Source organism: Boleophthalmus pectinirostris, unplaced genomic scaffold, assembly GCF_026225935.1.
Source record: "Boleophthalmus pectinirostris isolate CB_2022bp ecotype Guang Dong unplaced genomic scaffold, ASM2622593v1 HiC_scaffold_3, whole genome shotgun sequence".
Lineage (NCBI taxonomy): Eukaryota > Metazoa > Chordata > Actinopteri > Gobiiformes > Gobiidae > Boleophthalmus > Boleophthalmus pectinirostris.
In genome coordinates this window covers 18,476,631-18,504,497 of record NW_026571299.1, presented here as the reverse complement: position 1 = coordinate 18,504,497, position 27,867 = coordinate 18,476,631, and the positions used below count along the sequence as shown (strand labels likewise).

The 27,867-nt window shown below is 39.4% G+C and overlaps 1 protein-coding gene across 1 annotated transcript in view; it reads right to left on the bottom strand.

Annotated features, from left to right (window-relative positions):
• Positions 1-10,349, bottom strand: part of LOC110165754 (receptor-type tyrosine-protein phosphatase gamma-like) — a 144,093-nt gene extending 133,744 nt beyond the window's left edge. Inside the window, exons 1-3 of the mRNA XM_055160306.1 lie at positions 10,322-10,349; positions 10,015-10,221; positions 296-444 (exon numbers count right to left, since the gene is read on the bottom strand). Of these exons, the coding sequence (XP_055016281.1) occupies positions 296-444; positions 10,015-10,221; positions 10,322-10,349 (384 nt within the window). The remainder of the gene's footprint in view (positions 1-295; positions 445-10,014; positions 10,222-10,321) is intronic.
• Between the last annotated feature and the right edge of the window lie 17,518 nt (positions 10,350-27,867).

Sequence of the window (27,867 nt, the reverse complement as noted above, 5' to 3'; positions counted from 1 at the left end):
AATACTATCAGACTGAACTGCATCGTTGAAAAAAATGAATGAAAAAAAGTTGAGAAGGAAAAAAAATCACACACTTACCGCAAGCACAGGGTTTTGTTTCCCTACTAGCACCATGCAGTTTGAACAAAAAAATCTAAGATGAAGTATGGACCTGTATTCTGAATTGCACCAAATGAAATAGTAACTGTAACTTCATAAAATTAATCACAATTTGATACACAAATTTCAAGGTACATATACATATTTAGCTACTTCCCATTGTCACCACTGCCTTTATCTTAGATTGGCTTCTTACCTCCACAGGGAACCGATGTCCATTGATGCTGTGTTCTGATCCCTCTGAACCATTGCTTGGGCCCCAGTGAAATTCCACCTTTTCAGCCTTAAACCTGCCTGGCAGTCCTGCTCCTCGCACAAAGTAATCATCCTTCAGCATAATGGCCACTGGAAAGAGAAAAAACAACAGAGTTAAAAAGTTATGTATCAGCAAACTTGGACTCAGGCAACACAATAACAAAACAGAATAGTATATTTTCAAATAAGTGAAGAATGCATTAAAGGTCCTATATTACACAAAATGGACTCTTGTGAACTTTAAGCCATGTTAGAATGTTGTTACCTCCTCAAAAACATACTTGGAGATGTGTTTTGTTTCAGTCACATGTTTTCTAAGTCTGTCTACATCTCCAAAGCTCAAAATGCTCTGTTTCTCCTTGTGATGTCATGAAGTGGTAGTTTTTTGTCCATTAGAGATGGGCAATTCCAAATTAAAATCATCCAAATGATTCTAGTGAAGGTTTGTGGAGTTTAAAAACACAATGGAGTGCTTTCTGTATTACGAAATGACATCGGAAGAACTCAGCTTAGATATGCACGGTTTCTGTGTTAAATGTGTGAATGAAACAAAACACAACTCCAGGTATGTTTGTGATGAGGAAACAACATTATAACAGAAAACAATGTAATATGTGCCCTTTAAACCCCAGCACATACAGGTATCAATACTTTGTAGAATTGTATGTTTTTGTGGGGTTTTTTTTCTATTTGAATCAAGAGGGAACAAAGAGGTGGAGTAATGACCTCATATTCAGTACACATTGTCCTTCTGCACTCTTTATAATGTAGTCCAAATTAAAATAGTCCTTATTTTAGAACATAGACAAATGTTGAAAGTATTGCAGTGTTCCATTAACCCGAGTCGTCACCCCGGTGCCCTCTCACTTCAGTCCTGCTATTTATAGACACAACATAACCACTCAAGTATGACCTGGTTCAGTGCAGCCACTTTTCGGCCAATTCTCCAAGAAAGATCCGAAACGCCACCTCTTTGTTCTGCGGGAATGAGTTCAATTTGGAAAGTCACCTGGATTTAAAGTCATAGTTACGCTCCTGATACGAAGTGGTTTGAGAGTGGTAAGGGCTGGGATGAGAATCTGGCAACACAATGTGTAGTAGTGGAATCACAGGAAAATATGTTTTCATTTTTTGATAGTTACAACTGATATTCTGATAGTTAAAATTTTGATATTCACAATTTTAAAGGTCTTATTTTACACAAAATTGACTCTTGTGAGTTTTAAGCCATGTTATAATGTTGTTACCTCATCATAAAAATACCTGGAGTTGTCTTTTGCTTCATTCACACATGTTTGAGTAATCTGTCTCATATGTCAGTATTAGTCTGTCTACATATCTAAAGCTCAAAATGCTCTGTTCCACCTTGCAATGTCATGAATTGGTAGTTTTCAAGTAGAGAAGTAGAAATTTGCAAATCCAGGGCTGAAATTATCCAAATAATTGTACTGAAGATGTAAGGTGATGAAAAACACAGTGGAGCACAGGTTTGAGGAAAGAACTCAGCCTAGATATGCAGGATTTGTGTGTTAAATGTGTGAATGAAACAAAACACAACTCCAAGTATGTTTGTGATGAGGAAACAAAATTATAGCAGTAATATGGGCCCTTTAAAAGCTAGCCTGATGCATCAGCCAGTTTCACTTCGTGGAAACCGTCTAGCTTCACAGCATTAGGATTCGTTTGCTCGACGGTAGGCAGGTACTTTTTTTATTTAACCAGTCGCTGATATTTGGTCGTGATGTATGTAATGCACCAAATCCTGTAGGAAGAAGGGCAATAATGTCTTTCCCCTTGATAAAATTCACCAAACATTCTCTTTGTTCTGGCTTTAAATCCTTAATCTCGGGAATCGTTGCCAACACAGAATGTATGGCTTCGTCTACATCCATCTCGACCACTTTGTTTACTGTTGTGCTGTACAACAAAAGGGACCCAGACAGGCGCTTCACAGCTCACAGTGCGCTGTCTACATCTTCTGGGGTTCTTGCAAACTGTCTAGTGCAGGGGTGCTCAATACGTCGATCGTGATCTACCAGTCGATCGCCAAGGTCGTGTGGGTAGATCGGCGTGTCTCGCCTCGGACTCGCGTTTGGACTCGGTCTTGTCTCTCACTCAAGGTCTGACACTCAACAAGTGCGATCATATTTCATTACGGCCGCTGCTCTTGGACTCTGCGGCGCATCACAAATACACACGCTCCCTATGCACGGCTTGTCTGCAACAGCGTGTGCCCTCATGTACCAGTGTGCGTCACAGGGCAGGTTAAACTTCCTAAACATCCTACCTGTCCACCTGCCTCACGTCAGCACGCCGCCCCTCGCCTTTTCACGCTCTCGCTCCTTCCTGCGTACAGCGAACACAAGCCCCTCCCACAGTGCGCGCTGATTAGAAGAGCAAGACGAAACGTGAAGCAAGCAAAACGAATCTCAGTAGACAAAAGAGGCACAGAGTGTTTCAGTGCAGTTTGCTTGGCTTTGTAGTAGGTAGATCATTTTGACTTGGTCATTTTGTAAATAGCTCGCATGCTGAAAAAGTGTGAGCACCCCTGGTCTAGTGTAGTCCGATTCCTGTCCTAGTCCAAGGAGAGAAATGAAATTGAGCAGAGGCACTAGATGCCGCCAGCCTGACCCTACTGGTGGAGGGTCCATCAAATGCTTTTCTGGAGATATTATTACTATTATTACTATCTGAAATCTTTCAGAAATATGGTATTAAGCCTTTCTACCTTTATGGAGACCAAACCAAACCAAGTTATAGTTCAGAGATTACTAAAATGGGGAATATCTTGAGCCATAGCTAAAAAACTTTGGAAATAGGTCTCACAGTGTGACAAGGGCAATAATTACGATTAAAAAACAAGCTGCAGTTGATATCCAGCAGTGTGTGATATTAATGAATCTTGCTCAGAGTGCGCCCTCTTCTCAGTGTTTCTATCAATCTCTGTCAAACATGTGACCAACTGTAAACACAAGTGCTCCATCAAAGTAAAAGCAGAAGAGCTCAGCAGTGAACCACCACCTTATCTCCCATTTCCATTTACTGACATTTACAAACCCCAAAACCCTGCTAGTATGTCCCAGCCTCAGTTAACCAAATAGAGTTAAGAGCCTGATATTCGCTCACACAAACCTCGCCACAACAGAGCTTATCAATAGAGTGAATGTGTGCTGTCTTATGATTGCAAATTTGTCATGTTGTGTTGTACAGTGGACAACAGGCTTATGAAGGACTCGCTCACTTGGGTAACCAACCAGAGAGTCACCAGTTGTAACTCTCTCTTGATTGCAGACTGCTATTGCGTCTCTGAGCAAGACACTTTTACTGGTCTCTCTAGTTACAGCTAGATAGTAATTAGGAAGAGTACCTGGCCAAAAAAAAGATCAGAAAATATGCTTACCCAAGATTGCAAATATGAATTAACCAGTTTTAATGTCTTCTGATTGCATACTATTATTGTGTCCTTGAGCAAGACACTTGACACCCTTCTGGAGCTCAAAAGTGACTGCTCATCCTCCAGCTCCAAAACTAAATTTCCCATAATTTTTTTCTCATAGTCTCTCAGAAAAAAAAAAAATATTAAATGAATGAATATGAATATTAAAAGTTCAGAAGCTTGCTCAGGGTTAATCCGGTACATGTTAACTAATGACCACATGACCTATCATTTTATTTAATTTTTTTCTGAAATATACATTTATTATAAATTTTATAAAAAGTTATTAAAACTTTTTACAGAATCTTGAGTTTTAAATTGCCTTTTTGGACTTACACAAGTTACCAGGTAGCTGCTTAGCCTCTGCGATGTCTTTTCCCATAGACTTTGAAAAAATGTCATATTAAGCGAAGAGAAATTTAGTGGAAAATTTACTTCCGGAACCTTAGGGAGCAGCCATTGCTTGACCCCCATTGGCCTCTCCAGTCCCAACAGAAATTAGAAAAACTGTCAACATTGGAAAATATACCTAGCCAAGGTTGTAAACTATGAATTAACCTATACTATGTTGTCTAAAGGAAATGTCACACGGTGTATTTGACACTTCTGACAGGTCTGTGGCAGCAGTGATCAGCTACTCCTTCAGGTAATCTCTCCACCCAACTGTTGTTTCCAAAGTCATGCACACGGAAATGCATTATTCATGAAGAGAGGGGGGGACATTTGTCTTGTTATCCATGTATTATGTAGAGAGCTAGGAACAGAAGCTGAGCGCCATTTTGTTTCACAGCTGTTGTTTGCATAGCGTTCTTGCATGCTCTGTGCACGCTGAGGCTGTTGGCTGTGTCACTAACTGTGCAGGTGGAGGTCTTTGTCAGGTGCCTACAGGAGACGCAAGAAAGCTCCGACACTTCTTTATTTGTTCTCACGTGTTCTGACACTGTTGCCCAGTGCGTGGTGGAAAAGGCAGGTTAAAGTGCAGTTGGTAGAGTGTTTGTCCACTGATCTGAAGATTGGCGATTCGAATCCTGCTCTCGACATAAACATCATTAGTACTGGTATCACTGTTCAGATCCACTGAACCACAGGTTGGCGGTGTGGTTCCAGCTCCCACAGATGAATACTGTTGTGTCCTTGGGCAAGACACTTTACCTATCATGCCCCCAGTGTCTGTGTACACTGATGTATGAATGTGTGGGTGGCTCCTTGATGTAAACTGGATTGAGCGCCTTGAAGGTGGAAAAAATGCAATATAAAAATGTGACCATGGCCATTATTTAAAACTATTTACACAATATTTGGTGTTCATCAAATTTATCTCAAAATTCACTTTGAATGTGTTTGTGATAACTGTGATTTTGGTGAAACTCAAATTAAGTCTTATCATTTACAAGTGAAACCTTGAGCTTTAAGAGATTTAGAGAGTTATAATGTTGTTACCTTAACAACAACCTGGAGTTGTGTTTTGTTTGAGTAGTCCTTCATTATTAGTCTGTCTACATCTCCAAAGTTCAAAATCCTCACTTTCACCTATCGATGTCATGTGGTATTAGTTTTGGGTTTTTTTTTAGAGAAGATCTCAGCCTAAGTATGTAGGATTTGTGTCTTAAACGTGTGAATGACACAAACACAACACAATGAATGCTTTGGATGAGGAAATAACATTATAATACCATAGATCAGAAAATAGCATAATATAGGCTCTTTAAAGTTGTGAATTTAAATAGCAAATTAGCCACTTCCAGCTCACATCAACATAAAAAAAGAAATATCAAATCTACATTCACAGACCATACTGAAAAACTATAAAATATATTTTGTATTGCATGAATCAGGTTCTGTGATTATCAAAAAGCAGGTGGATGATATGCAGTATGCAAAAGGCGTCGCCATGGTGATGCCAGTGTCATTGCTAGCGTTAGCCTTGACAGTGAGAGCTGATGTATGGATGGCTGACAGCATGTGGAGCGCTGGAACAGCCCCGATGCATTCTGGGTATGACAGTTCAGTTTGACCTGTTTCTATTAACCTTTGTAACCCCTCAGTGGCTTCTTTGAGGGATGGCCTGTGTCGCTATGGAAATATTACTTTCACCGCCGAATTGAATTGAACTTTAAGGTTGAAATTGTGGTTGTCATGAGGTGGTCTGATGCCATTTGGTCGTACGACAGCTCTCTCTTATTATTATTATTGCACCCAGCAGTTGCTCGACTAGTTCAACCTCCAAAGGAAATAATCACGATGGCGCCGCAGAGACACAAGTGCCACTGAGCAGGGTTGGTTTCAGCAACCAAACCTGAATGTATGTATTTCCATTATCAAGATTCAACATTTTATTGTTATTGATACATTTGTTTTATATTTGTGAAAGTAACGATCCTAAGTTGCACAGACTCACCCCTTCCTCTGTCATGCACTCAGAAGAGTCACAGAGAGCTGATGACTTTGGATAAGAAGATTTATCACTGAAATTCAAGACTTTAATCATGATTCTTCAAAAACTGGCACATTTTACATGCAAAATAGCCCTGATCAAACTAGGGATGCACTGATCCAGGTTTTTCAGTTATGATCCCGATATCGATACTATGTCTTTAAGTATCTGCAAATATCCAGTATCAGCAGATATCAGTGTAGGATTGAATTGGCATTTTTTCTCCCAAAATAAAGCACAAAATTTATCAGATTGTGTTACTTGTGTAGTTGTTATGTATGTATCCTGCAAGTAACTATTGGAATGCTTTGTATGAATTTAAGTTCATCCTCATCATGTGATGTCCTGGGCCTATAGCAGTCAGGAGGTACCGACATCATGGAACTGATCCTGCTAATTTTCCTGGATCAGCATATTCAATACCAGTTTTGTTATCGGTGCCTCCCTAGGTCAAACAGACATTAGTCCATGTCACCTGTGACACTCTTGAAAAGCTGCCAAATCCAACCTGGCAACCCTGCAAACTGGTCTTCTTGTTCAGTAAGGCTTTAGGGCTTGAATCATGTTGTGCTTAGTTGCCGTTTAGGGGTTTCATTCCATTTATCTTTTCTGGTTTATAAGTAACAATTTGAAGATGTTTTTTTTTTTACCAACCATATTTCACTCCCAAGGAAAAGATTTGGTCTACCACGATGGCTCTTTTTTATAAGACAGAATGTCATTTTTCAATCATTTTGTGACTTTTTCAGAATCAATATCTCATCAAATGAGGGTCTAGTTTCAGTTGTAGTTTTAGTATTAATTAGTATCTGGGTTCATGTATTTGTGTATTTTATGTATTTTGTATTTTATATATCAAGTTCCAAATCCTGCTTCAGTCTCCCCTTCTGTATCTGCAGACTTCAGTGACAAAAGCATTTATCCAGTGGAAGGACTGCTCCAAAACGACTAACGACCCTTGTTCCATACAAGGGTGTACTCCACTTCTCACTGGATATGTGTGTGTCTCTTAAAAAGCCTCCAACTGCAGGTAAGAGTTCAGTCCTATATGCAAAGCACCCCAGTTAACCATACTGCACTACATTCACAGTCTGTCAGGGGTGACGCTAACCACCTGTGGCCTGTCTTCGCCAAGCCTTTTCAACTGGCTTTTCCTGGGAGCAGAAAGCATCATCCATCTTAGTGACAAGCTCAAATTGTGAAAAATACCTGTTGGTGACAAAGAGGTGTTGGAGATGCCAGGAACACTGAATGCAGGTGGCCCACAGCTTTGACACCTGCCCAGGCACAGCTCATGTACTATAGGCCTGCACGATTAATCGCAATCGAAATCGCTGTTTAAATGGACGCAATTAGCAAAGCCTGCATTTTTTTAAGTAATATTAAAGGTGCCATTATGTAACGTTTTTGCTTGTTCTACGTCATTACTCTGTCTGGAATGATCCACAGTATGACATTAAGCATCTCTACCTTACATTTATTCAATTACAGGTGGTTTTATAGCTCAAAAATACCTAGAAAAACAAGCAGTCTCTCCACAGATCTGACCTGAGTTTTTGCCACTGGCGCTTCACTGCTGCGTCTGATATTTCCAGCTGTCTCCCATCCAAGTACTAACAGGGCCGAACCCTTAGCCCCCCTTAGCTTCTGAGATCTGACAAGAGCAGGCATTGACAAGGAGGTTAGGTATCATAATTTCCTTTACAAACAACAAAATATTCTTCTTATCCTTCATAAAAGCTGCTCACCCTGTAGTTTATATCTGTGCACACATGTTCTGAAATGTTACTACAAGTTTGTCAGTTTAAATTTCTGTTTTTTTTCTTCTTCTGGTTGTGTTTAAAATTTGAAAGGAATCCAAATAAAATACAAATCACAAAGCATGTCAGAAAATTCACAATTTCTTCACAGTCTGTTCCCTGCACTTACAGTAGCTCTCACTAAAGACTGTGTGTGCTTGTCTGAGCTCTGAGATTCGCTGTGATGTAACGCAGGCTTGACACACGGACACCTGCCAATACTGCCATTAGGCTCAGCTCATATTCACTCTGCACTGCCTCTCACAAACTCACCCTGACAAGAGAGAGAGGCTAAGTGTACTGAAGAGAAGTATATAATTCAATTGTATTAACTGTCAAGAACTTGGCCAGCCACAACAACGAAACTCTCAAATACAAAAAAAAAGTATTTATATATATATTTTACTGAATTGTCTTACATCTAATATGGAAACCAATATCAAATGATGTATTTCTAAAATGCATTTTCCTTACACAAACATCTCCAAAACCGAGCTCCCACAGGCTCCACATGTATTCATTGAAAACTGCCAAGTTAGATTGTTGGGGTTTGAAGTCACTGTTGTAAGGCGTTGAATTTTAGGCTCTGTACACAAATTTCTTAAAAATGTACAAAACAGAATTGAATGGTTTTCAGTGGTCCAAAGCTATTCCCCCTTATTTATTCATTCAAAGCATCCTAATTACCACTTTTCACAACATTTAGAGGCCAGAGGATAGTTTTGCTTGTCAGGCTGGTGCCACCTAGTGCCTCTGCTCAATTTCATTTCTCTCCAGCGACTAGAAGAGGAATCGGAATACACTAGATGGTTTGCAAGAACCCCGAAAGTGCGAGTCCAGGCACCAGCCAATCAGCGAATATCCATACATTCTGTGTTGGCAACGATTCCTGAGATCGAGGATTTAAAGCCGCAACAAAGAAAATTTTGGGTGAATTTTATCAAGGCGTTATTGCCCTTCTTCCTAAGGGATTTGGGAAAAGCTTACCACATACCATACCATACCTTACCAACCACTTAGTTCCGTTAGCGGCGCATTACATTCATCACGACCAAATACTGGCGATTGGTTAAATTAAAAAAGTACCCACCTACCGTTGAGCGAACAAACACTGCAAAGTCAGACGGTTTCCACGAAGTGAAACCGGCTGGGTACAGTTTTAGTCCAATGAGATTCATTTGGTCTTCCGATATTCTATGTTATTAGGTTCTTTTTTTCAGACCCAAAGTGTTATTTCATCACAGCAACATCACGTGACCACTCTGAGGAAGACGCTAGTGAGCAGTCGAAACTGTCGGGTATGAAATAACACTCTGGGTCTGAAAAAAAGAACCTAATAACATAGCATCTGGGTACAGTTTTGCTTGTTACTGTAAAGCCATCATGCTAATGACCATTTCCTGATTATTGGACATTACAATGCTTTGTAATTAGATGCAAACAGCACCCATTACACACACATTTGACCTTAAGAGTTGCTTTTAAAGTAGCCTATATCTACACTGGGGCAAGACAAATTTTACTCAGAAACATGGGGAAAATTGGGTCCAGGACGTTTACGGTAACTGAACATTATAAAGCACTACAGGCGTTGATGTCTCTTTTAGGAAAGGGGTGTGGAAATGTGTGGAAGTGGTCTAAGTATAGTGGTCGAATTGCTGGTCAATTTGGTCTTATACAGCCCCAATTTTGTGTGATTAGTTTAAAAGCTTAAAACCTGTTTTTGCCATCTAAAAAAGAACCGATTTATCTCATCTGAACTGATTTACAGTGGTCCAAAGTTATTCCTCACTTTCCCAACATATTCCTTGCATGCAAATTATTTAAAGCGATGAGTTTTGCCATCACGTTCAAAGACAATATCTAAATGAACATAGCCAAGTCTCATTTTGACCCTAAGAACTGACTTTATAATATATCTGTACTGCAAAACAGATTTTTCCTTTTAAATCTAGTCTTTAAAATAATAGCCATGTATTGTTTGAGCCTACCTGTTTTCCCAGTGTTCTTCATGGACGTCTTGTTGGATGACTCAGCGCTGAAGCCCTCTAGTGTCAGCTCCTGGTACTCTATGGACACTTTCGCCTCCTGATCCACGATGTTGATTGGCGACTGGTTCCTCTCTCTGCATTCTGGGTATGCTCCGGCCCACCCTTCATCCGGCCCGTATATACCTGCAAACACCAAACAAAAACAAACTGTCAGAACCGCGCGGAGACCATTTGATGCGATCGGGAGCGGATAGGGTAGGCACGGAGGCCCGCTGACATTTCAAAACCATCTCGTGTCTTCACAAACCAGCTGACGGCGAGCGGAGCCAAGTCATCGGAATTCCAATTAAAGCACACTCGCAGAATAAACAGCACCAGGGCGGACGCAGCCAAACACTTCCATTCATGTGGCAAATAGAGATTTCAAATGTCATTATGGTGACGCGGCGGCTAGTCCCTGCATCATAAACCGCGAGTCAGGGCTGTGTTGCTGGAGTATATGAGCTTTTATAGGACACATTGCTACTGTGGCTTTAACTTGGTTTTGTACAGGTTCAGTGCAGTTATAGAATCATAAAAAGGGGCAACACACTGAGGGGGTAAAGGGTTGTATTTAACCAGGGCCCATTGCAGAAAGGGGCCTTCACATAGTTTGTAATGTGCATTTTTCATTAGACAACATGTAGTGTGGGCCAAGCAGTATCAAGTGGTATGCCCCTGGTCACAAAAGAATTCTAGTGAGACACAAGGGAGCCAGCCGAGATCTGATTTGGTCTGGATAGTACATTGTTTGTATTAATAGGATTGTCAAAAGTATCAGATATTAATCAATATTGCAACTAGTATTGAAACTAAATACCAACTTAAAAGTGCACTGTGTAACTTTTCTGGTAGGGGGTCCACCACAAGATTGTTTCCATTGCCTTGCCTGGAATGTTCCATTGTATGACATTAGGCTACGTTTACACATGGCCGGATATGTTGAGAAACTAATATTTCCCTCCCTCCGTTTTCCAAAATAACATCGTGCACATAGCATCGTTTTCAAAAAGTTTTCGTTTACGTCAACCCGCATAAATACACCATCGGACGCCATCATAACTGCGCCAAAACTATGTGTGACACGTGGATTAGTTTCAAACCTGTAGCATTTATTCCTTACAGTTGTAAGTACTACTCAAAAATACCGTGAAAAATGTGCATTACTGAGCAGGGTCGCCTCTCCACAGATATGTTAAAGAAGTGGCAAAATTGCTGACCTCTGAGCCCTCATTCATCTCTGGTCATTGATATGATACATCTGCAGTGTGTGCAAAAAGTGTTTGCAGCAGAAGAAATGCAACTGCAGCTCTGAATGCTTCATGAGCATCATCAGAGCAAAACATTGGTGGCACTTTCGGCACATGAGCTGCCTAAAACTCCGTTTATCTCACTTTACACGCAAACAAGAAACCATAGTTTTCCAGAATCTCCAGTCTAGCCGGAGTTTTTAGAAAGATCCGTTTTCAGAGGCGAATTCGCTGTTTGTGTGTAAAAGATGGGAACAAACAAAGGGAAATGTCAAATGTAAATTTATTAGGTTTAATCTATACTGTGAAACATTCTAGACAAAGCAATAATATTTCCATGGAGAAAAAAAGAAACATAACTGGACATAGTTTCAACTTTCCTCATGAATTTCATCAAAACTAAGACCACATGGTATAATAATGAACAAATTCTATTATTTTGTGTTGAAAATTATAATTAAAATTATCATTTGGGTATCAAAATCTGTATCAAGATTTTTAAGTATATTCTTTAGTATTGTAATCATGTTTGAAATGTTAGAATTGTGACAACACAAGACAAATTAGGCCTATAGAAAGTGTATGCTTTTGTTTATATGTTAATTAGTGCTGATTAGCACACTTTATTTGCACAGACCATTTTTATTTTGAGATCACATTTCAGCAAAAAGCTTTGATCAGATCTTTAGCTTTCTTTCTTTTTTACTTTATTTTGGACCACAGTACATCCTTTCATTTCCTTGCTCCTTGCATTTGTGCTTCTATAAAGATATCAGTGTGTGTTTCAGTTTGATTTGACTTTGTTAGCAGTGCTGAACTGTTAGTAAACAGTATAAATATAAGGCATTATATAAGCAATAAAAAGTAGATACCTGGGGCAGCAAGTCTACACACTTTACCTGTTCTATATAAAGAAGCATAATCTTGTCACCCTCAGTTAAAATGGGAGTGATGGACAGGCAGTGGATAAAAAAAAAAGAAATCACACAGATGGAGAAACACTGTAGACTTCTGCCAAATCAATGTAACACTGTTAATCTGAGGTGTGAAAAGTCAAAGATTTTGTTCTGAATGGTAGACAGACATTCGAGACAAAATGTATTTGACATTTGAGAGACTTGAGCTACAAATACACGTCTATGATTAGATCGCCATCAGAAATGATTTGCTGGGAGCAGACTCGCTCTTGCATGTCAAGAGTTTTTCTGTCTTTTTAAAAAAAAATTTGAGAGTCTTGTTGAAAGTGTCTCCTATCTGTGATGGCCAACATTAGGGATTAGTGTGAGTATTCTCTTAGCATGAGACACATGCTAGTCTGAGTATGATCTCCAGTTATCCTACACTCTGATAAACCAGGTTTCTTGAATGAGCAGAGCATAGACTGTATATATAAATGGACATAGGAAACTTGGCAGCCACCGCATTCTAAACTGGAAGTGAGCATGGGCACGCGTTGAGCTCCATCGAATCTGGGGCTATTTCACTTTCTATTGAACAACCATCTCCTCTCTCTCTGTAACCACGGCTGTGAGCTTCATCATTTTGGTCTTAAAATTAACTCACTCTACATCAGTGTTTCCCAAACTTTTTTTCTGGGAACCCATATTTTAAAAGTCACAAAGCTGGATTTGACCATTATTGAACATTAATGAGGATATTTTATTGTTCACTGAGTGATCATGTCTCTCTGAACAATAAGTATTACTCAAGTTTTAAACAATGAAAAACAGTAATTGAACCACTAATATAAGGGATCCATAAATTGCCTATTTGGACATTTAAATGTAGCCCATTTCTTTTTCTTTTCAGCATTCACTTGAACCAACAATATTGAAACAAAATTGTCAATAATATTACAAAAATATTACAAATTATGTCTTAACATTTCAACATGTGTCAGAACTGTATATTGCATATTGCAGACCTATATGCAGATTATGACAAGGCGACCCAAAAATAATCTCTTGCGACCCACCTGAGGGTTGCCACCCAGTCTTTGGAAATCAATGCTCTACATGATCCTGTTTTTTTTTTTAGTTTGTTTGTTTTTCTGTATTATATATTTATATTTTGCCTGTAAATCAATCAGTTACCTTCAGCAGCCTTGTTCCTGATTGGCTTTGGTTGTAATGATTCTCTTGGTCAAAATTCCAAATATGGAACTGGGCTCCAAATGTGCCCCATAAAACCACTAGCCTCAATGAGCTTAATTTGACTGGAACCGAACGCTACACATTACACTCCCTTAGTCCACTTCTTTATACAGGCTATGGAACAAAGTGATGCCATTAGATCTCTCACTTGATGCAACATTAAAAAAATAAAAATAGCTAACTTAATGCACTTAGTAACTGGTACCGATAATTGTATTTTACATTTGCCAAAGTGGAAATTAGACAAAACAAGAACTCATGTCTCACTGTCATCATGATTGACACTTCTAATAGCAATATAGCATTTTATAGTTTGAAGATCTCATGATTGCAATTCATCACATGTAATTAGCTGTTGTAGTATTAGGTTCATTGTGCTTGTGTGAAAGATTCATTTTGTTAATATTTTACTTCTCACAGCAGCCGGCTCCTCCGCTGAGCTGTGAGCTGTGGTGAGTCACTGGGAGACAGACTTTGCAGAGCCATTATCAGTTTGTGTGAGATAATGAAATGCAAATACTTTGAGAATACCTTTCCTGAAAGGCATTTGTGCTATTGGCATTTAAACACAGAGAGAGCCAGGAATAGCGCCGCAGAAGAGAAATGAAATCCCTTCTCACCTGCGCTCGCTTGGCCACAGTTGAAGAAAATATGTGAATGTCACCACATCCATTTGGAACATTAGAATGTTTAGAGCGAAGAAGGGCAATGCTTTTTAGAACAGCTTTAGATGTGCGCAGAGTAATAAAAAATGACTAACACATTCATAGGACTTTTACTCCAATCTGAAATATAATTTTTTTTGTCATTAATACTACACCTCACTATACCTATAATAATGGAATAATGGTGATTAGGGGGACGAGATGTAATTTCCACAAGATGAGACGAGACATGAGATGAGAGGAGATTTTGACATTATAGTAAATAAATTGTGCAATCCAGTTCCCAGTTTTGGCCTCACCATTTTTGATTTACTTTATTTAATATTTCTGCTGTCATTATAGCACTTCTTTTGGGGACTACAGATTCTCAGAAAATGTAACTTGCCAGTACTTAATGCCATTTTTATCTAATCCAAATGTAACAATATGAAAAAGAAATCTCACAAGATCATTATTTTCATGCATGCACAATCTTGTGGCAATTTGATTTAGAAAGATCTTGTGGCACATGTCCCAATGTAAAGGTGACACAACTTTATGAAGATGTGGGACTGGTCACTGTTGCATCTCTCTGAGCTAAAATGGGTGTGATTGACAGGTGAATTTGTCAATAAAGGACACACTTGGCCTGTCCATATCAAAACAAATATGGCTGCTTACAAGGGAAAGGTCATGAAAACACTCAATTCTGTTCATACGAGGTGAGAGAAATGTGATTTTGTTCAAAATGATAGAAGACCAGTGAGTTTTATTTCACTTGCATTACTAGAATAGACTAATCTTATTGGACTTTTCTGTTTGACTCTGGCTCAAGGCACAATGGAAGAAGTGGTGAACAGCCTTATATCCCTCTATACAAAAAATACAGTGACATACATATATTTTGGACTTGCCAGCCAACTTCTGATATTTTATGTTATTACCATATTTTCCGGGTGATTAGGCGGACTATAAGGCGCGTTAAACGAAACACAACAGTAAGGTAAATCAAACTTTATTTAACGCGTTTACTCGTTACATTAACTCTCAACTTTGTTCATTTGTAACACGTAAAAAACAAAAAACTGTCTGAGACCGATAAATTGTCAGCGTATTCACAATAACTCATAATTGTTCGGTTATAACACATTAGGGCGTTTTCACACCGCTAGTTCGATTATTTGGTCCGCACCAGGCAATAAAATTGTTATTATGTAGCAAATACATTCCAGTGTGGTCCGCGTTCACACCGGCAAACGAAGCAAAACTGGTTTACAAGCGCGTTGGTCAGATGGTCCGGAGGCTCCATCCTCCATGTGCTGGTTCCAAACGGTGGCGAGCAGACCAGTGCTTGATGGACTGAGTCTGAGCGGGTACGTTCCGTCGTCTGTGCGCTGTTTCCGTGCGGGAAAAGCAAGAATGCGCTGTGGACTACAGGTCCGGGTGGGCTGCTCTGGTCCTCCGCGCTCAAGAACCGCGGCTGGTTCCGAGGTGGTGCAGCATCCGGACAGAAGCGTGAGTCCAGTTTGGTTTGTTATATGTTGTTCTGAGCGTCCGTCCTCCGCGCATTTGGTTCTTCCCGGGAAAGCGCTTCCTCAAGTCGAGGCTCCCTGCTCCAGCTCCTCTGAGCCCGGCCTGAACCGGAGCTGCCCCCGCTGGTTCGGGACTCTGGTTTGGATCTAGTCCGACTGTATTTCTCACACTAGACTAAAAGCAGGGACTTTTTTGAAGTTGTATCCATTGAATAGGCTATTGCCATAAAATTATTTGGTTAATTAAAGTCTAAAATAATAAATGCTGGTTGGTACATGATCATGGGGAACACCGGGACGTCTCTGTGCGTGCAGGTCCTGAACAGACGTACACATCCCCAATTTTGACTCACTCTGGAGCCACACGTTCGCACACTGGTACTTGCTCTGATCTTTGTGTATTACATTCTCTGTATTGGCCATTGTTGGTAAAATAATTTGAAAATGAATCGCTGCTGCGTCTGGACAACAATCTGTTACTGCGCTGGAGTCGCAGATCAATAGGGACGGAGATGTGTGGAAAAAGCCATCTGGTCTCTTAAGGTAAACTTCTCGCAGCCAGTCGCTCATCTTTTCCTCGTCCATAGGAAAAATGAAGAATCACAGTACGTATAACTCCGCGATGCTCCTGACTACGGTAGCCGTAATGCTGCAAGTGGTGCGGCTTTGTCGTTTACTTAAGTTGTACTGGAACACTCGCGTAAATTCATATAAAAGGCGCTCCGGATTATAAGACGCGCAGTCATTTTTGGAGGCTTAAGACCGCGCCTAATAGCCTGGAAAATACGGTATGTCCTTTTTACAGACCAAGCGTTTGTTTTTCATACCTGACAGTTTCAACTGCTCACCATAAACTATAAACTATAACTATAACTATAAACCGGAACGAGGGGGCTTGTTTACTCTTGCACACCTGGGTTACTGTCCTGAGGAAGTGGGACTGCAGACACAGAAACTTGTATAAATCAGCTGACCGGAAATGTCACAGCAACATTGTGTGACCACTTTGAGAAAGACAGCTAGTGAGAAGTCGAAACTGTCAGGTATGAAAACAAACTCTTGGTCTGTAAAAATAACTTAATAACATACAGCCAACTTCTAACTTATATATTGCTGTCTCATTATCATTACAATTGTATTTTGCTTCATTCATAATTGTTTTATGAATTCTGTTTTATGAGGTCCTCTTGTTCTGAGCCTCATTTTCTCCAGATAGTGACATCAAAGATAGAAATCCATCGATGTAGTGCTTTTATTCTAAAATTTAAAACTCACTTTCAATACAACAGAAAAACCTTCATATAACCATGGTGAACACTTTTGGCCCTTTTGAACTAGTGAACTCTATCTCCTTTATAACCCACTATTACCACAATACAATGACATTTTAAAAACAACATTAGTTAAGTGTTTCTTTCATTTAACTGTGTGCTCATACTAATAAAAACTCATGATCATACCCTTTCGAAAAAGAATCTATTTCATTTTCAGTTTTAGTATAAATTAGTATCTTGGTATTGATTTCTTTTACACCCTAGTGCTTTATGATGACTGAACAAATATCAACAACACTGGTCTAGTATTTCATGGCTCAATCTCTCAGATACATCAGGGTGTAACACAGCTGAGCCCCCCCTCCACAGAGACCAACATTACTCTTGGTTATGCCTCAATAACAGCCATTGTGGTGCTGATGTGTAGATATAGAGACATGTGCACCCTTGGGCCCCAGCTCCTTCGTTCCACTAGTGCAGGAGAAGCTGGGGCTGATAGAGCTGAGTGCTTACAAACATGACGTTCTTATCAAATCCAATTCCATTTAGTCTGGAAATCAAATCTAAAAACAACTTGAGAAGATGCAGCCTCCAGAGGACTTTATTTAGAGATAAACAAAAGGCAGGGCGTTGGTGGGGGCTGAGCTGGGCAGAGCAGTTTGTTTGGAGAAGTACTGAATAAATGCATGAATGCCACTGCTCACATCCCACGCACTTTCACTCTCTTTGGATCGCAGTCGAAAGAAGATCATCAACATGTTTTTTTGTTTTTTTTCTAAACCATTTCTGAACCAGCACAGATATTTTAGAAAAAAAACAAACAAAAAAAATAGCTACAGAAAGAACAGCATAAAAAATATTCGCACATATACATGTACACATACAGTAACAGTACATACGCCTCAATGTGAAGGGTCCACTACTTCATTATCTCAAAGTTAATATATAAACCTATATATTATATTTAAAAATATGTCAGTAACACTTAATAATATCAACACATTAAAGGAGCATAGTGTAATATTTCTGGTGGGGGGCCCGTCAAATATTTTTCAAATGCGTTTCACAGTATGCCATTAAGCCTATCTTCATGGAGATCAAACCAGACAAAATTACTGGTCAGATCTGTGGAGAGGCAACCTCACTCACAGTCAGAATTAGGGCTGGGTATCACTAAGAAGTTGCCGATACGATACATACCTCAATACATAGGCCACGATATGATACATATCTCGATACAGTGCACTTTCGATTTGATACGATATATTTCAGGACGATTCGATACAGTTCAATAAAAAATAATGGCTAAATCATGGCTGTGATACAAAAAATCTTTGTTAAACCACTTCTTGTGCAAAGTTAATATGAAACACGTCCATTTTAGTTATCAAAACAGTGAATATATCTAAAGGTTTGAAAGTTTTAAAGTATCCTTTTACTAAAAAAGCAACAAAACTGTAGCTCTGTTAACAAAATAGTTTAATAAAATATACAAAAAATTCTCTTGTGGATATATTGACACAGCAGCCCATGATAGCGATACTGTATCATCGCATTAAACAATATGATATAACAATATTTCAATATTTTTGCACACCCCTAGTCAGAATGCCTGCTTTTTTAGGTATTTTTGAGCAATTAAACCACATGTAATTGAATACATGTAAGGTAGATCTGTTTAATGTCATACTGTGGAACATTTGAATCTGAACAATAACATATCCATAGAATTGACCGAAAAGTTACATAGTGCACCTTTAACATAAAGAAATAAACACTTTCGCAATATCCAGTTAAGTATGAACTGTCACAGACCATCCTACCATGTATCTGACTCCCCTTAAGATCCATGCTTCAATTTCCCCTGTCAACAAAATCTGATCTGAGTTGTGTCTGCGAGCCCCACCTCCACAGCTCCGCACACCCTGTAGCTCTAAACTCCGGCCTTAATTGAAAGCAATCCTGGGCTCCAGGGCTCTAAAATGAATTTGTGTCTGATTACTCATGCCCTGGCGCGTTGTGAGGGCCGGGTAATGTCTCTTTCATTGAATTAGATGGCATCCTGTTCTCCTTCCTCTCCTCTGAATCTCCGTCCTTGCCTGGGGGGCTGCTATCAATTGAGTTGGTCTGGGTTCTGTATGGGGTTAGCATTACCTATGGATCCAGACAGCGGCAAATGCACTGGGGCGATTAGTCACTGACTTAATACAGCTAATTTGTGCTGAAAGCAGTGCAGAGTGCAGAGAGGGGGGAAAATGGAGCCTGGCTTGAGTGGCTGGGCTCTCACCTCACTCACACACCTGGCTAATGGCTGAGGAGCAGACTAAGCGCATACTCCCTCCACACAATACGGCCACTTCCTGGAATATCCGGCTATCGCTGAAACCATGTTAGATTTAATGCAATATTTTGGTTCAGATAGAGGCCATTTTCTACAGCGTGTCCTTTAGATAATGTCCCATAGTTGCTTAGATCCTGTTCTTCCAACTAGCCAAGCACTCTCAACAGAAATGGGTTTGAAGTGAGCCATAAGGACATTTATGATCAGAAAAAAAGAAAGACTAGATTTGAAATTAGAATGTAAGTGAATTAAAGGTTCACTCTGTAACTTTTATGGTTAGGGGCCCGCTACATGGAGATGCTATTGCTTTGCCTGTAATGTTCCACAATATGGTATCAAACTTATATTTGATGCATTTATTCAATTAAGAGTGTTTTTATTGCTCAAAAAAGCTTTAAAAACATGCATTCTCACTGTGAATGGGGCCATCTCTTCACAGATCTCACCTGTAAATTGGCATGGTGGCATGGCGGGCTTGTTTTTATGGAGATTGAAAAGTTTAATCCCATACTTTGCATACTTTGGATTATTGGAGGATTACACGGTGCAAAAAAGCCCCATCATATCTTGCATGTGTGTTCAGACTGCAGTACATGAAAGGTCTATTGAGTGTTCACAAGTCATGTTAGAGTGAAAAACAGGAACTTTTGGCAAAACTGGCCACATGTCAACAAGTTTCAATCATCTGCTCTAAAATCTGAAGGTGACTGGTCCAACTGGTCGTTGACATGATTTGGCATAAGTGATGAAAACCCTGCCAAAACTCTGAACTGCAGACTGGAGCAGTATGAGGTCTGACTGGTACAGAGGACTATATTGGAAACTATGGTTCTTAAACAGATTATATAATGTAGATAGAAGCCAAAGATGCACATCCAGTGAACATTCAGTCCTTTTCATTTACTAAAGAGACTCATTTTGATTGTCATTTGTCATTTTTGAACATGTTTTATTGCTTTTTTCCCTTTCTTTTCCTTAAATGTCATCAACATTCCCTGGAAGTGTATTGCTAACTATAGACACCGCTCTGTCTGAAGCTCTGTTACTCATGTTGAGTTTTATTTCAACAATCTCACTATAAAGAACAGACTTAGCTGGAACAACAACAGGTGAGATGATGTGTGCTGTTAAACAAGTCTCACGCATAAAATTACAGTCTCAAACCCTCACCTTTTTGTTGAAAATCAAACACCTAAACAGGACCATGATTGCTCGTATTGATCACAGGCTCCTGAAAATGTGCTATTTAAATCTATTTTTGTATTTTTCTTGAGTTTTCAGATAATCTAAAAACTTTTTTGGTGTTGTTTGCTAATGTGTGCATTGTGCCACCGTGGAAACTGCTGATCCCATCAGCAGATCCCATCAGCAGTTACCCAAATAACACTGGGGGTGGTACATGTAAACCACCCCCAGTGTTATGTCACTGCAAAGTATCAACATATTACGGCAAAAGGAGAAATTCAATTTGTCAACTGGACGAAAGTTTCTGAAACAGGTAGGTGAGTTAGTTTCAGAGTAGTTTAATTGCAATTAGCTCCTCCCTTCAGGCAGATATAAGGCAGTGTCCACCAGCGTCTGACCAGAACTAAAGAAGCAGCTTGGATGAGCTGCAAATGAGCTGAGCGACTTTACACATATCAGTATATTTGTATGGTTTCTTCACTTTTAAAGTGTAAACAGAAAACAAAAAAAAACAAAAAAAAAAACAGTAACTCTATCTAAGAATAAAGACCCAAGAACGTTTGTGCGCCTGAAAATCAAACAACAAAAGCTTCAAAAAAGTAAACAACCAATAAAAGCTTCCATATTGACCTAAAATGACTTTTCCTCTCCAGTGCTTTGCCGTCAGTGGTGGAACGTAAGGAAGTAAAAGTAGTAAAAAGTACTGCATTTGAAAAATGAATACTTTTCACTTTTACTTCACTACATTTGAGAGCAGGTATCTGTACTACTCCACAGCATTTTTTAACTAGACATTCATAGAGCAAACAAAAATTATACAAATAAAAACAGAAAGAAAACAATGAATTCAGCTATTCCTATTGGACATAATTCAGCCGAAATCTTCATCAAAATCAGTATATTTGAAACTTTATTAGATCACTACATACCTTTACTTTTTACTCAGGTACTTTACTTTTACACAGGTCATTTTTTATGTAATACTTTTACTTTTATTTGAGTATTTTGTTTTGCGCCGGTATCTGTGCTTTTACTTAAGTAGCCAAATTGAGTACTTCTTCCACCACTGCTTGCCATATCTCTTCCATGTCTTTATACACAGGCCAGGACAGGCTGCTTTCTGGCACTGACCTGGTTCTCGCTCCACTCCAGGTGAGGTTACTGAACCCACTGGCCGCTGTGGAGAGTGGGGCCAGAGATTACAGCTAATACTGGACCTGCTGGATTGCCGGTGGTTCAAATCCAGCCCAACTCCCAGCTGCATTGATTCCTGCCACTTCCACACTAATCCTGATGGGATCGCGGTAGAGGAAAACCATCTCCGGTGCCAAATGAAGACGGAGACAGTGCCCGGCTTGGCGATTCTCGTTATTTCCACGCTTGAGGAGACCTTTTCTGACTGGAGCGCTTAATTGTGGACGATGGACATATGGCAAATGCCTATTCTGCTTTTTTAGGTCCAGAACTAGCCTTGCCTTGAAAGCTCCTTCCGCTCTGTTTCAATGCTGTCCTATAACTCATTAGCAGTACGTTGATTTCATTGTTTTTCTCAAGTTTGTCAGATTTTTTTTTTTTTTTCTGGCTGCAAATTCCTCCCTAAGGTGTTTTTTGTCTTTGTGTGGAAAAATAGCTTTCGTCTTCCGAGACTCATATTCCATAATTGCAGTCTTACAGTCCCTCTTTCTCAGTCGTAGTTTTGGTTTGTTTATGCTGTAAATTGGCGCGGTGGCAAGCTTGTGAGCGAGGAGTGAGTGAGGTTGAACGCATGGCAGCTCCTTCAAAACTGCTTCTTAATTGACTGAAAAGACTCAAACTCGCTCAAAGGTCAAAAGAGACAGGCAGGTGTATTTACAAACTAGATAATTGACGAAGACGAGGAGCTGGCTCTTCCTCCTGGGGCTTACTGACAATGCACCCTCACCAAAGCAGTGGGATCTCAGAAGGCACCAGTCCTCCACCACTCTGTGTTTACCTGAACATACTCTGGGATTCTCAGCTCATGGCCAACATGTGAAACTGAACCCAGCTCCCAGCGCTGGCACACATTTAATGACTGCAGAGTTCAAACAGGTGAGGATGTACTTCTCCAGGGCTCTTCTTCTCACATAACAGCTGTAAAGGGGTGTACTTGTAAAAAAAAACAAAAAAAACCCCCAAAAAAACAAACAAACAAAAAATTATATATATATATATATATATATATATATATATATATATATATATATATATATATATATATATATATATATATATATATATATATATATTACTTGCTACTTGCTTGTCTCCGTGGAGATGTCATTTGCCTGGAATGTTCCACAGTGGTACAAAACTATCATGCATTTGGTCAGCTGCAGCAAGCAACAACATGTCCATGCAGACAAGCACGTGGCAGCCGGATGGCATGATTCATCAGACTGTTTCACTTCGTAGAAACCGTCTGACCTAGAATTCGTTCACTCGACTGTAGGCAGGTACTTTTTATGTTTTAACCAATCGCTGCTATTTGGTCGTGACGTATGTAATGTACCGTTAATGGGGCCAACTGGTATATTAAGCTTTTCACAAATCCTGTAGGAAGAAGGGCAATGACGTCTTTCCCCTTGATAAAATTCACCAAACATTCTCTTTGTTCTGGCTTTAAATCCTCGATCTCGGGACAGACAGCCAACACAGAATGTATGGCTCTTCGTTCGCAGTTCCAGGGTTTTTGCGAACTGTCTGCCGATTCCTGACCTAATTGCCGGAGAGAAATGAAATTGAGCAGAGACACTAGGTGGCGCCAGCCTGGCTACCTTAAAAAAGCATTATGAAACATTTCTGGTTAGGCATTTGCCACCTACTTGTCTCCACAGAGATGCCATTTGCCTAGAATATTCCACAGTGGTATAAAACTATCATGCATTTTGTCCATTACAGGTGCAGCAAGCAACAACATCTTCATGCAGACAAGCAGATGGCAGACCCTCCATGTAGAAATCAGCATACTGCACTTTTATTGAATACTAGCTTATTTTATTCTAGAAAATTGACCAATAACAGATTAAAAATGAATGGGTTGGTGCATTCCTTACTGACCACCAATACATTGTTATAAAATGATTTATGAGGACTCATACACATTTATACATTTATATCTTGAAGTTAAGGTTACTTTAATTAAAAACATATTACCGTGATTTGAGTAGATCTGACAAATAAAAATGATCAAATTGTCAAATAAAATGATCCACCAATGAAATAAGATATTTTTTTCTTAGACCAAGCAACATAAGAGTAACATTCTTATTTTAAGTGCAAAATTCTGTCTTTTTCTTATTTTAAGTGTAACAAGATGCACTTACTCCATTTTAGTACAAAAAAAAGTCTTGCTCCACTGGCAGAAAATTTGACTTGCCAAATAAAATTTTTCCAAATCAAGATTATGTTTTACTTACCTATGTATTAATTTTGCAGTATTATTTAACTGTAAGATTAATACTGTTCCAATCTCTTTCAGTCTCGGTTAAAAAAAAAGAAAAAAGCTTTCCATCAAAGCTTTGCACATTGTGTTTTATTTAATTATTTTTTATTATTATTTATTATTTATATATTTTTTTGCAAAATAATATTGATGCTATGTTTCATATTTTGTTGAATATTAGTGAATGAGACTTTCATTTACACATCACCACAACAACACACCAAAACATTGTAAAAACCTGGGGATTTGCTTGAGTCTGTCCGCTCAAATATCAGCCACAATGAAGAAGTCACACTGAAGATCTTTGACATTTGGTGTGGATCAATGTTCACGCGTCTGGCCTCTCTCGACTCCAGGCCCTGTTTCTGACCGAGCTCCTAAGCCTCTGTGCGCACTGAGGGAGGGTGTCATTGTGATGCGGGTGCACGGGTGAAGCTGGGTGACATTTGAAATAGAGAGGAGAGGGCAGAATAACAGAGTGGACGTCTCCTATGTGTCATTCATGTGAGGAAGAAGCGCTCGCTGCCCCCTAGTGAGAGGATGAGGGTGCACTCCATTAAACACTGCCAACTGGCTCGGTACAGACTCCCTGACCCCATCATTATACAGAGAAGGTGAAGGCGTATTTATCAATCACGTCCAAGCTATTCTCATGTGGTAAATGGGGCCATGCCTGCATACACAAAGATTAAAGGAAGTCAAGGGCCTGTCAATGCTAAAATTACTCTATATTAAAGGTCCTATATTATGCAAAATTAACAATTGCAAGCTTTTAGTCATGTTATAATGTTGTTACTTCATCAAAAAACATACCTGGAGTTGTGTTTTATTTCAATCACACCTGTTTTGAGTATCCTTTATTATTAGTCTGTCTACATATCCAAAGTTCAAAACTCTCTATTCCACCTTGTGATGTCATGAAGCAGTAGTTTTCAAGTTAACACCTATCTTTTACGTTTAGTTCAGCAGAGACTGGCAATCCCAGGGCTGAACATAATGGAGTAATTGGAGTAATTTTTCTGGTGGAGGATATAGGTTATGTTTACACTGAAACAAATCACTGTATCACTGAATCACCGTATCGCCGTATCGCTGTATCACCGTATCACTTTATCGGAAAGGATTTGCGTCCAGACACGTCATTTCTGTGTCTGCAATCAAAGCCTCCCCTATCCACGCAGTAATGCGAAAACCGCCTGAAACGCTAGTCACATGACTAGGCTGGCGTCACGTCAGCACAACGTCACAATGTCATGTGGGCGGTAAAAACAAGAAAGTGGAGCACCGTGTCTGAAGTTGCAGCAACCAATTTCGAGCTGAGGAAAATAGCAAGCGTGAAAGTAGTAAGTAGTTCTAGCTACGCTGTTTCCAGTTTGTCTATGGTTTGTTTAAATTGTTTTCTGCAATAGTGTCACATGCCAGATATCATGCACGCAGCGAATCAGGACGACGCAAGTCACAGTGACGTGGTCCAATAAGGATGGCAACTAGAGCTCTAGAACTAGAACTATGAACTTTTTCAGGTGTCCACACACTGCCAGATCAGATTCATACTAAGATGAATCTGTAGGTGCTGGTGGCATCAGCTCGCTCCATCTCTGGAGCCATTTTCCATTGGATTAGTGTGGACAAACACTGCGTCCACAACGAAAACTCGAACACATACTAGTGTGGATGGGGCCATATACTACTTGTCTCTGAAGGTATTAGAGCTTTGCCTGAAATGTTCCACAGTGTGGCACTTAAACTAATTATTTTGTAGCTATTCACTGTCAGGAGTTTTTATGCATTATGCGGTATGTATGCAGGGGTGACCATTCCACAGATCTGGCCTGTAACTTGGCATGGTGGCATCAACTGCTTGTTTAATGCCATACTGTGAAACATTGCAGGCCAAAGCATTAACATCTTTATGGAGACAAGCAGAAACGTTGCACTGTAAAATGAATTGGTCAGATCAATGGTTATCGATGTGGTTACTAATATTTCCAACTGAAAATGACTGTCTACTATTCTGAAGGCATATTCAAGTCATTTGCTATCAAGAAAAAGCATAGCAGCAATTTTGTATTATGGCAGTCGGGTTATTTCCTGCCTTCACACTTTTAAATCTGTGACATATCTGTTCTACAAAAATACATAAAGTAATGGCCTCATATATATTGTGATAACATGTTTTAAACTCATGGGTAAAAACTGAAAACATGCTAGCAATGATAAAACAAATGTGAGCAGAGGAGAGAGCAAACAGCCCCGTGTAATGACGGATTTTGAGAAGGTGCATTAGGCTTTATGAACGAGGTTACCTGCAGTCATCCCATTACCTTACATTAGAACAGGCCTGAATCCATTAGGACCCATTAGAACCCCCTAACTATATAAAAGCGTACTGTATATGACACACTCAAAAAACAGCAGTCGGTTTGCAGCAGATGCACACGTGAGGACATGGTCAGAGGTAACTGAATACAGGCCCTGCAGGGAGACAAACATAGCAACATTCGGAGCTGATGGTATAATAACACTTAAGGGTGCGTTATGTAACTTTTCAGGTGGGAGGATCTGCCATTAGCTTGTATTAGGGAGTTGATTTGCCTGGAATGTTACACAGTATGGCATTAATCTTATCAGGAACACTTAAAGGTGCATTGTGTAACTGTTCTGGTGGAGGGTGTGTCACCTGCCTGTCTCCATTGAGATGTTATCGCTTTGTCTGGAATGTTTCACAGTATGGTGTTAAACCTTTCTATCGCCATGGAGATGAAATCAGAAGAAGTTACAAGTCGGACCTGTGGAGGGGCGACCCCACTCACAGACAGAATGCTTTAGTTTTTCTAGATATTTTTGGCTATAAAACCTCCTGTCATTTAATAAGTGTAAGGCAGATCTGTTTAATGTCATACTGTGGAACATTCCAGGCAGAGCTATGACAATGAAACAAGCAGCATCTATGAATTTGTATTAAATATTTTTACTACTACATTGTGCATTTTATTTTCAATTACAAATGTTTATTGCTGAAAAATGCTTTGCAGAAACATGCATTCTTAATTTTGAGTGCCTCTCCATAGATTTGACCAATAACTTAGTCTTATTACATCAGCTACTTCTTGTGTCCATGGAGATAGATATGTTTTATGCCACTGTGGAACACACCAGAGAAAGTAATAACATCTCCATGGAGACAAGCAGATGACGGAAACTGCACCAGAAATGTTACATACTTGTCCACTGCACTTTTTTAGGCAAATTCAAGGGTTTCAAACATGTATGAATAAAACAAAATATGTTTCTTAAAGAGCCAGTACTTTCTGATCTAGCTTAAAATGTTATTCCCTCGTCACAAACATACCTGGAGTTGTGTTTTGTTTCATTCACACTCATTTTACAAACAAACCCTGTTTATTTAGGCCAAATTCTTCTCTAAAACAGAAAACACTCTGTTCCACCTCGTGATGTCATGTAATACAGATTGCTCCAGTGTGTTTTTAAATTCTAAACACCTTCACTAGAATCATTTGGATAATTTCAGCCCTGAGAATGCCACTCTCTACTGAACTAAAGGTAAAAGGAGCTGTTAACCTGAAAACTACCACCTCATGTTATCAAAAGATGGGACAGAGCATTTTGAGCTTTCGAGATGTAAACAAACATGTCGGAATGAAACACAACTCCAAGGATGTTTTTGAGGAGGTAAGAGCATTATAACACGGCTTAAAACTTACAAGAGTCCATGTTGTGTAATATAGTTAATTCAAGGAATAAGTTTCTTAAAATAGTAGAAAACCTAGAAAAGTGAGTTTTGCACAACACACCCACACGTTTAATAGTTGGAACAGGAAATAGCTACCTCCACACGGATACGACTCCTCTATTATTAATGTCCACAAATAGACTCCCCTCTGCTATGTTACCAAGTTAATATCATGAACAGTATTACATCACACTTACACAGACCTTTAAAGTTATATT